This window comes from Vitis vinifera, chromosome 13 (genome assembly GCF_030704535.1).
Source record: "Vitis vinifera cultivar Pinot Noir 40024 chromosome 13, ASM3070453v1".
Lineage (NCBI taxonomy): Eukaryota > Viridiplantae > Streptophyta > Magnoliopsida > Vitales > Vitaceae > Vitis > Vitis vinifera.
Genome location: NC_081817.1, coordinates 19,979,916 through 19,991,245, shown reverse-complemented (window position 1 = coordinate 19,991,245; position 11,330 = coordinate 19,979,916). Strand labels below are relative to the sequence as shown.

The 11,330-nt window shown below is 36.6% G+C and overlaps 1 protein-coding gene across 31 annotated transcripts in view; it reads right to left on the bottom strand.

Moving 5' to 3' along the window:
* LOC100254420 (putative disease resistance RPP13-like protein 1) overlaps positions 1-9,247 on the bottom strand; it is a 33,979-nt gene extending 24,732 nt beyond the window's left edge. For 7 of the 31 annotated variants that reach the window (XM_019217628.2, XM_059741673.1, XM_059741674.1 and 4 more), the window contains exons 1-2: positions 4,906-9,247; positions 2,439-2,893 (exon numbers count right to left, since the gene is read on the bottom strand). In XM_019217628.2, the coding sequence (XP_019073173.1) occupies positions 4,937-9,073 (4,137 nt within the window). In that variant the 5' untranslated portion in view covers positions 9,074-9,247 and the 3' untranslated portion in view covers positions 2,439-2,893; positions 4,906-4,936. Of the gene's footprint in view, position 1; positions 945-1,023; positions 1,153-1,293; positions 1,394-1,787; positions 2,115-2,199; positions 2,912-3,042; positions 3,095-3,185; positions 3,620-3,745; positions 3,864-3,959; positions 4,022-4,145; positions 4,232-4,905 lie in introns of those variants that run through there. The other 24 variants (XM_010647199.3, XM_059741677.1, XM_059741676.1 and 21 more) reach the window with 24 other exon arrangements.
* Positions 9,248-11,330: the final 2,083 nt, after the last annotated feature.

Here is an 11,330-nt window from a genome sequence, read left to right as displayed (position 1 = left end):
CTTACTGTAATTCTATGCTCTCAATATTCATTTGTTGAAGAAGAAAAAAAATTGCTTTCACACTATTCAATTACAGGAGAATGTTCATTATTGAAGAAAATAATATTCGCTAGTCTCTTTCAACTTAATCAACATGCAGAGAAAAGCAGTCGGGCGACCAATTATTCACATAAAACTTACATACATTGTCTCTCTACCTCTACTTGTTACTCATCAGTCAAGCTTATAGTAATATAAGCTTGGGTTCATCTCTCTATGCCATTGATGAAAACTCCACATGGGCTTTGCCTTTCTGGTGATTTTGCATTTGGATTCCGACCCTCTCCAAGTGAAGAGGACCTATTCCTTCTTGCTATCTGGACTGCAAATGGAAGTTAACCGGTGCCAAGAGGATCAAAAGTTGGGCTTACCACCAATAGACAGCTTGTTCTCTAGAGGCTGGTAATGTGAGCAGCGAACCAGTGCATGGTGCCATGCTTGGAGATGGAAATTGTATACCAGTGTATGGGAGAGCTTCAAGCACCCGACTAATACCATATTGCCAACCCAGGGATTGGTGTTGGAGCCTACTGTTGAGTTGCTATTTTTGAGGACCTGAGGTTTCCAAATGGAACTGGAAGCTGTTGGAGGAAAAGACTACCTCTTTCAAATGGGAGGTTGGATCAAACTGCTGTTTCCAGAAGTGCTCTAATCAAGATATTGAAGTCCAGTGAACTAACTTCAGGCAGAGGCAACCAAAATAAAGCAATTCTAATACTCTCAGTCCTCTTAGGCCCCTCTGTGTTCTTCTTCTTCATTTCTCTGGCTGCAATTTCTCTAGTTTTCTACTGCTTGATCCTCAAAAATCTGCAGCTTTATCACAGAATCCTGAGTACAAGCGATGGTAGAAGCCTTTGGCACTGTCTATAAAGGGATATTACCATCAGGTTCTGGAAATTCTGTTGCTGAAAAGAAGTTGGAGAAGGTGGTGGGAGAAGATGAGAAAGAATTCAAAGCAGAAGTGAATGTGATAGGCCAACTCACCATAAGAATCACGGACACTAGCTGCGTTACTGTCGTGAGGGTGAACACTGACTACTGGTGTTTTTTTTTTTTATGCACAATGGCTCTTTATCAAGCTTCCTTTCTGGAGGCGCCCAAGGACTTGTGTACCTACATGAAGAATGCAGTAAACAGATCATCCATTGTGACATAAAGCCCTCAGAACATAACTCTTGGATGATTCTTCTACAGCCAAAGTTGCAAACTTGGACTGGGAAAGCTTCTGATAAGCAACCAGACTAGAACACTCACAGGCATCAGAGGGACTATGGGGTATATTCAGACAACTCGGGCAGCCTATGTCTCTTATAATAACACGTTATGAAGCATCAGCTCAATGCCGGGGTTCAATCTGCAAAGCAAGGGATTCATCAATGTTTCCTTCAAACTAAATGATAAGGAACAGAAATGGATCATTCTGCATTTTCAGTGGTGTTTGTTATAGCATTTATACAAGAACTCTAGGGGTTTCTATGTATAACTTCATTCCCATTTTGTATAATCCAAATCTCTTCAATCGATTAAATGTATAAATGAATCCTATTCATTGTTTGGAGTAACAACAAAATTCTGGAAGACTGGGAAAGTTTCAACACTGGAGAGAAGACAAAATGACAAGACCATAAATTCTGGAAGAGGGCTTTGCTTTCTAACCATTACCATAATTTTAGAGCTCAACCTGGATGAGTAAATTATATTTCAGAATGTTCAGGAGATAATTCTAAAGTGATGAACCTTCTACTCACAGTTTCTTGTTCTTCTTGAACAGAGCAATGAACATCAATAGTTCAGCACCCAGGAATCTCCCCTTCCTCCAATTCCTCCACTGGGAAAAGTCACCTTTCCAGTTAAGAAAATCATCAGGATTAGTTTGAGCAAAACATCAGAGTATACATCAAGAAAGCCTTGATCAAAATCAAAATACATCAAGAGCTGCCATTTTCTTCTATTTCCTCTTCCCTGAATGGAATGCCTTTTGGACTGAGGTGATCAATGGTAACAATCTAACACACTCCTTAAGCTCTGATTGAGGTCAACGGGGATTGGCACATTTAATGACTTTGAAATCATAGCTGTGTGAAGGGAGGCAAACATGAATCTCAGGATAATCAACAAGTCAACAACTATCAATCAGTAAGGAAAAGGAAAAGGAAATACCTTTGGATATTTACAAATAAAAATGAAATATGATACAAGATTTTCATGGATTAAACAAAAATAGATGGCAAAATAGAAGGATAAGGTCACAGACAGGACAATATTAAAAGAAATTATTATTTTTCCGACCTGAAAATCAAGGAATTCAGAACAGTACAAGTTTGTAAGTAGTCCATGGAAACCAGGGAACATATGCAGATGTTTTATTCTATTGCATAAGGCAAACACTCAATACTTACAAGCATAATCATGCCCAGAAAGCCATGAATCCCTTTTTGTTTTGCCTTTTTATCTATTCCCATCTCTTATTGCCAGAAGTGCCCAGGATGATATAAGCCTCACCAAATAAGTTAGAAACCAGCCCATTCAGCAGGTTGAGTAGCCAGCTTGCCCTCAATCTTCTTTGAGTCAACAAACAGCTGGGCATTATTGCCTCCAATGGAGGGTCTGGAAATATTAGAGCCGGCAGCAGGGGTGGCTGTAAAACTCTCTGTTCCAAAACCCCAAGTTTCAGGGCCAGAAGTTCCTTCTGTGGCTGGTTTGTTGTGATGGCCATTTCGGGTCCTAACAGACTTGCTATTGTTGTCTGGGCACCTGCCTCAGAGAAAGCCTGCCAAAGATTAGAGTCTGGGCCAGGGGAAACGGATTTTCTTTGCTGGAGTTCCCAGTCTGTTGCTTCAATCTTTTCTCTGTGCTGTTATGAGAAGAAAACCTATCAGACACATGAATGGGTACAAAAAGGTAAACTTCAGGTTTTGGTTGTATTGAAAAGCACAGGAAACTTCACAAGAGGCAAATTATACCCCAGACTTATTGAAGAAAAATAAAGTACAATTGACTTACCCAAATGTCTACTTTCTCATTTATAAGTTTCCTCCTAAACAAATCCCCACATCTAGGACAGGAAAAGGAAGAAACTGGGAGTCAACATTTTTTCAACCAAATGTCAGCACTAAATTATCAAAAAACATAGTTTTCCATTCAACCTCGGGAGCTGTATGTGCAGGTGTACTGTACTTTCTGATATTGTCTTCTTCAATGCCCATTTCTTCAGGCTTCTTAAAGTGCTTATGATTGGTGGAGGTGCTTCCAAAATTACACAACTTCCATAATCCATTAGGGCCCAATAGAAGATTCTCAGCATTTATATAAGAACTTTAGGGTTTATACGTATGATCATGTTACAGTATAAATCATAGTGAACTGGTGGAATTTGATTATTTAGCCAACCTCATCAAAAACTGTTTCACAGTTGAGGGGATTGTTAACCTTGCCATGGGCCAAGCAGCAATTTCTGAAGAAGCTGGGTGACAAAGAGTACCATCATTTGGACTAGTTTCAATGGAAATTACTCTGTTTTTATACATGATATCTTCAGCTTCAGCTTTTCCTTTTGCTTTTGACATGGCTGAAACTGATCCTGAAATCAAAAATCCCACACAAGTAGATATTTAACAGAAGAGGATCCGAATCTCTTCAATTGATTAATGTATAAATGAAATAATAAAAAATTTTAGAGATAATTATAGGGAGATGAACCTTATACCTCTGAGTTTCTTAGTCTTCTTGAACAGAGCAATGAGCATCCAGTGTTGAGCACCCAGGAATCTTCCTTCCTCTACAGGGAAAATCTGAACAATCTATCTTTCTTCATATTCCACTTCCTTGCAAAAGTCAAAACATGAAGAAAATATCATCAAAATTGAGACAAAAATAAGTGCATCAACTGTCTCAAGAAGAGATTTATGCCTATTGCTTACCTTTTGCAGAAGTCCACTTGGTTAGAGCACATTTTACATGGACGCCCAATCACTGCAAGCTGCTGAACCAAAGGAGAGTTCAAACATCTAAAAAATTTGACTAACTCAAGTATCATAAAATACTTCACATGAATTCTAAATGATCTCATATCTAAAAAACACTGGCATAAAATTATTGTTGTTTACCTTACATGTTTCTTCCATGGTCATAATCGAAACTTTGTTTATCATAAGAAATCTTTTATGCTCATCCTGATTACTTACAATGATCACTGAAATGAAAAGACAAAAAACACAAAAAATGACGATTAGTTTGATTTGATAATTTTTTAAAATTAGAAATTATAAAACTATTTTGGTTCTCAGAAAATTTACGGGAAAGTAGGGAAAAAAATTGTAAACTTTTTCTCTTGTTTGATTGTTTATCGGAAAATTGAGGGAAAAACAAAAATCTAAGAGAAATTTATTTAACACTTATGAGGAACCAAAAATGTTTTAGATGTTGTCAAATCGATAATTTAAACGTGTTTAATTTCAATTAAATGAGTTTAATCAAACACATGAAATTGTGAATAAAATTATTTAAAAGCATTGAAATTCAAGTCATTAAAGTTGTCCATAAAATTTGATATATTGAAGCAAGAAAAAAACAAAGCAATTTGAATGACTTGCTAATGAAGCAGCTAACTAAAATATGCCCTAGAGTTGTTCTGTGCCCTGTATATAACAAATTTAAAAAAAAAAAATCCTAGAAAAAAAACAAACAAAATATCCATGGTCTTATGTTATTTTTTTTCTTAATTTTTCAATAGTTATAAATGGTTCATTTAATTCTTGCAAACCACCAAATCAAAACAGAGCATGAAAAAGAAAATCTTAAATCAAATAAACAGGACTAGCGAATGAATTGGAACTTGAAAGAAAAGTTCAAGCTCAAAAGAATTACCTGACTCTATATTGGCGGAGTGGCACTTTGATTAATATAGCACAAAATTGATCACTATTTTTGGAATGTGAGCTATATAACGCCATTCTTCCCCTTTCTCAAATTGACACCGTTTTTTCAGTAAAGGACATTTGTAGATGAACAGATAAGAGAGGGAGTCTGGAAGTCTCTCTTTTGTCAAGTATTTGAGCTTACGACACTTACAGATCCCTAATGTTTTAAGAGAGGTGAGGTGTTGAAGACCCACTTTTGTCAAGGATTGGAGCATTGGGCAGTTATCGATCCACAAACATTCAAGAGAGGTGAGGTGTTGAAGACCCACTTCTGTCAAGGATTGGAGCATTGGGCAGTTTTCGATCGACAACATTTCAAGAGAGGTGAGGTGCTGAAGACCCACTTCTGTCAATGATTGGAGCCTCGAGCATCCATCAATTTCTAATCGTTTTAGAGAGATAAGGTGTTGAAGAACCGATCCTGTCGAGAACTGGAGCTCTGGGCAGTTTCTGATCTTTAATTGTAGAAGAGAGGTGAGTTGTTGAAGACCCCTGCTGTCAAGAGACTTGAGATTCGAAAGCTCTACAATTTGAAGAGAAGTCAGAGAAGAGGGCAGCAAACACTCCTTGGGAAATAATTCAATGTCTTCACATCCACCGGTGATTGTGAAATGAGTAAGAGAGGTCAGCCTTTGCAAACCCCACTCCACCTGGGGTGTGAGTTGGTTGCACTTCTTAATTTCAAGTTCACGTAGGTTGGAAGGCAAACCCTCTCTCTGAAACAACAATTCTGGACAATCCCATAAATTCAACGACCTGAGCTTGGAGCACCTATAAATCTTACAAGACTCCAAGTTGAGAGCGTGCAATTCGATAGATTCAAGATCAGGGCAACCATCTAGAGACAGGGAACATAAAGATGTGGGATCACCCTCTGAAACCAAAATGGAGAGCTTCTCAAGCCCCTTAAGATCAAGGATTGTGAAATTAGTCAACTTTGGGAAGATGCCTAATGAGAAGGATAACGAGAGAGAATCATCGATAACACCATCTTTGATTTCTAGACTTTCAAGGACTGGGAGATGGCATCTGAACAACTCAGGTAGGAGAAACGCTAATTTCGAGCAGTCAGAGATGAATAGTGATTTCAGTGTAGTGGGTAAACCAACTTTGTGCAGGGATCTAGAAAAACTACAATCATAGATTTTCAGATCATGTATGTTGGTTTGCGAGATTTCCTCCTCTAGCAGAGACTCCACATAATCACATTTTCTAATTGACAGCTGGTGTGGTGCCATTGGAAGTTGACTCCACTGAGACACATCTAAAATTTCAATTTCTGAAGTTTGAAGAGCTGTGAAGTCACAACCTGCCATTTGCAACTGCAGTTTACCAAAATCCACCATCCTCAATTGACGAATTGCAGGAACTGTGAGTGAAGCCATAAGCAGTTGCGGACATTCATGAATTTGAAGTTCCACCAATGAAAGAAGCTGTTCTGGTAATTTCCCAATGAGTTTGGGACACCTTCGTATAAAAAGCTTTTGAAGATGAGGGAATTCTCCACAACATAACCATTTCTCCCAGTTCTGCATATCCTCAAATGATAGTGTTTCTAGGAATTGAAAGGAAGCATTCCCATAGAACTCATCACCCACACACTCTACTCCATTCATCCTTGAGATTTGCAGATATTTAAGTTGGGTTAGCTGTCCAAGTGGTGGCAATGTTGAGCAATTGCCACAACCCCGAAGCTCAAGGGACACGAGATTCAACACTGAAGGATCTCCAAGCCAATTTGGAAATCCTTCACCAGGATAGTTTGTGATGGAGAGTTGTTTTAAATTTGGATGAGGTTGTAACTTGTTGAGTATATCATGCGTTGTTGCACCACTTTGTGTAACACCATTGGTACACATGTAACGCCAATCAAAGATCAACTCATCAAGATAACTTTTATCCTGCATATTAGCTCTTGATGCATCATTAACACTCACCACATTCTCCATGTTTGAAATATAAAGTTTTCCTCGAAGCTCTGATAGCTCCCCCAATTCTCCAATTCTTAATCCATTGTTTTGGCCCACAATAAATCGAGTCAACCTTTGTAAATTTTTTAATTGACCAATTCCATGACTTGACATTGCTCTCAATGAACGACATCCATCAATATCAAGATAGCGCAAATTAATCAATTTTCCCATCTTTGAAGGCAATTCATCAAGTTCTGAACAATTTCTCAGCATCATCGTTTGTAAATTGCATAAACAACATACTGATTTAGGTAATTTTTTAATCCTCGTGACAGACAAATCCAAGTAACGCAAATGTTTTAAATTACCTATCGATTTAGGCAAATCAGTTATTGTATATGCACATAATGATAACACACGTAAACACCACATTTTTGGTAATATATCTTGCAAAACTCTTTTACTCAAATTATATATCGGATAGTCTTCCATTTGCTTCACTCCTAAGAATGTTCGAATAGATTTAGCTTTAGTGATAGCCTCAAAATTCTTAAATGCAACAAGCCTCTCATAATCACTTTTAAAGTACAAAAAGTGGTGAGCCTTCTCAGATACTTTCAGTAACTTATCATCCTCTTCCACTCGAGCACAAAAATCTCCAGACACGTGTTGAGCCAATTCGTGTATTAGATCATGCATTACAAAGCATGATCCTTTTGTTCCAATAGATTTTTGAAAGAATGACTTGGCGAGAAGTTCATTAAAATATGACTCACCTATCTCTTCCATTCTCCTTCCTTCGTTTTCTTGTGGATGTAAAAGACCTTCTGCCATCCATAATAAAATCAGCTTCTCTTTGTTGAATTGGTGGTCCTGGGGAAAAATAGAACAATAAGCAAAACAATGCTTCAGAGGTAGAGAAAGATGATGGTAGCTTAATCTCAAAGATGGAAGAATTTCGGAGCCACTCTGCCGCCATATGTCACTGTTCAACACAACGTTCCATTCCCCTTTGTCGGCCTCCGAATACAAGAGACGGCCGAGTACTTTCACAGCCAAAGGCAATCCTTGGCACTTGTCCACAATCTGTCTGCCTATGGGTTTAAGCTCAAGGAATGCGTTGGGGTCTCTATCTCCAAATGCATGCTTTTTAAACAGGGACCAACTATCTTCAGAGCTTAATTTCCCAAGATCATGAGTAGGGGCCGCTTTCATGGCTTCTGCAACAGATTTATCACGACTGGTCACAACAATCTTGCTTCCCTCTGCTGCAGCGAGGAGTGGAGTTCGTAGACGTTCCCAACCTTCACGATCACTAAGCTCCATGTAACCTTCATCACGAGGCTTCAAATTCCAGACGTCATCAAGAACAAGCAGAAATTTCTTGTTACTAAGTTGCTCTTTGAGTTGAAGCTGAAGCTTATTTAGGCTGTCAAAATCATCAGTTTTAGAACCGATTTCGTATAGAATTGTTTTAGTGACCTTGATAAGGAGAAACTCAGTGGAAACACAGACCCATACTTGCAAGTCGAAGTGTTTCTTCACTTCCTCATCGTTATAGAGGTGCCGAGCAAGCGTGGTCTTGCCGCTGCCGCCCATGCCCACTATGGACATCACCCCCATTTTGCCGCCTGTTGTATTGTCAGAAAGCAACCACTTCACCATCTCCTTCTGAATTTCATCCCTGCCGAGAACAATGGAGTCATCCTCCAAAGAAGTGGACGTTGGTAATCTTGGTGTTGGTGACCGTGATCCTGCTAGCCCCAACCGAACAATTTCTCCTCCGATTTTTTCCAGTAGATCAATCATGCCCCTGACCCTGGACTCCATGCTTTTGATAGCAAATGGGGCCTTCACAGAAGCAGAGAACTTGTTCCATTTCCACGCCTTAAGAGTTCCGCCGGTTTGGGAGTCAGCAGCTTCCATCTTGCAACGCAAAGCGTCGGTAGCGATCTCGTCCAACAGGTCTTCCGCATCATACACAGCATCCTTGACATGGACGAGCCACTCTTTGACATTTGGGTTGGAAAATTGCTTCACCTCCGCATCATCGAGCACATTGAGAACAACCACGAGTTTCCTCTTCAACTCGTTGAGGAGTTCATCGCTAAGGTTCCGTCGCCGAATGAAGTTTATGAGCTCTGGAGAAGCCAACCTTTGGAATAGAACTTGAAGCGAAGCTGAGAGGAGGGCGTCCGCCATATCTGTGTCGACTGTTGCTTTGCAATAGGAATTCAGAGGATTGGTTTCTGTTACCGCGATACCACCAAAGTGCAAAAGACTGGGTTTGGATTACCACACTGCAGAATGCTTGAAGGAATCATTATTGGTGGTGGACCCAGCTGCCAGATATTTGTCAAACACCATAATTGAGTGGTGAGAAAAAGAACAGGAAAAGCAAGTGGGAGATGGATGGTGCTTTCCCAACGGAAAGCAAAAGCAACAACAACATTCGGTATTTTTCTTTTTCATCTACGCATTTCTTCTTTCTTCTTTCTTCTTGTAGTATTATTATTAGTAGACGTATACACACAAATATTTGTTTATAACATTATCATTCCTAATATTATAAAATTTATTATTAATAGAATTTATTATAAAATTTGTTATTAATAATATTTATACTAATATTATTTTTTAATAATTAATTAGTATCCTTACTTTTATTGTTTATAATAATAATAATAATAATAATAATTATTAAAATTTATTAGTATTTTCAAGTAAACAATGGTATATGCATAAGACATATTAAAATTTTGAATATTATGGTTATTATTATTTGATTCAAAAAAAGTTTATAATATAATAATAACAAAAATATTTTTTTTAATAAAATAAATTATAAAAATATAAGAATTTTATTATTTATAAAATATATTTATTTTAATATAATTAAAATAATTAAAATAATTTTAAAATTTAAAAAAAAAGTTAAACGTGACAGGATTAGGATGGGACCGACCTATCCCAATGCTGCCCATTGCCATCCCTAACTCACCTAGTGGTAATTAAGGCCATTTTTTATTATTATTTTTTTAAAATGGTCTTTTATTCTTAAAAAAAGAAAAAGGAAAATATATTTAATAATTAGAAAATAAAACATAATTTTTGTTTTTAAAAATAAAAAATAAGGCATTTTTAGATGATACCCTTTTAGTTACTTTTACTTGTTTTAAAAAAATTATTGTAAAAGTAATTATATAAATGTAAAAAATAAAATAATCTAGGTAAAAATTATTTTTAAAATATAAAAAATTAGTTAAGAATACTCTATCTTCTCAAGCTCGTTTTATAAAATATCATAAAATAATTTTCAAAAACTTGTTTTTTCATTATTTTGACAACCGGAATAATACACAATAAAAATAAATAAATAAAAATAAAAAGATCCAAAGAAAGACAAATGTGTTGCAGTAATGCACTTAAATTCACTGAACCTAAAAGCCAAATGTGCAGTGTTGACTTTTCAACCGAGAGTTCACACATGCCCATTTTTTTTAATTAAAGCACTATTAATATAAAATATATATTTAAATAAAAATTAGACTTTTAAAAAAATTAAAATATATTTTTAAAATGTTAAAAAAATATTTACAATATTTCCTTAAAAAAAAACATCTTCCAAAAACATTTCTTTAAAAAATACTTCCACCTATAATAATTCAGACACACTTGTGATTTAATAGTTAAATATTCTTTCTAATAGGAATTCAACTATCGGTTTGTATTACCACGATACCACCAAAATACGAAAGACTAATTTTGGATTACCAAAATGCAAAAGAGCTGAAGGAATCATTGATGGTGGATGATTCAGATGTCCACATTATTTGTCAGACACCATAATTGAGTGATGAGGAAATGAAAGAAAAGCAAATAAAAAACAAAAAAGGTGATGCCAAACATGGTCTTATAAGGTGGGTGGAGCGAAAGCAACAAAGGAAACTAGCAGGATTTTTCATTGCTATTACATACCTCAAAGGACAAATTTTGAATTACCAAAATACAAAAGACTTAAAGGAATCATTGATGGTGGTGACCAGATGTCCACATTATTTGCCAAACACCATAATTGAGTGATGAGAAAACAAAAGAAAAAGCAAAAAAGGTGATGCCAAACATGGTCTTGTAAGGTGGGTGGAGCAAAAGCAACAAAACAAACTAGTAGGATTTTTCATTGCTATTCCATATCTCAAAGGACTAATTTTGAATTACCAAAATATAGAAGACATGAAGGAATCATTGATGGTGGTGGACCAAGATGTTCACATTATTTGCCAAACACCATAATTGAGTGATGAGAAAATGAAAAAAAAAAAATGAAAAACAAAAAAGGTGATGCCAAACATGGTCATGTAAGGTGGCTGGAGTGAAAGCAACAAAGTAAACTAGCAAGACTTTTCGTTGGTATTCCATACCTTAAAGGATTGATTTTGAATTATCAAAATACAAAATA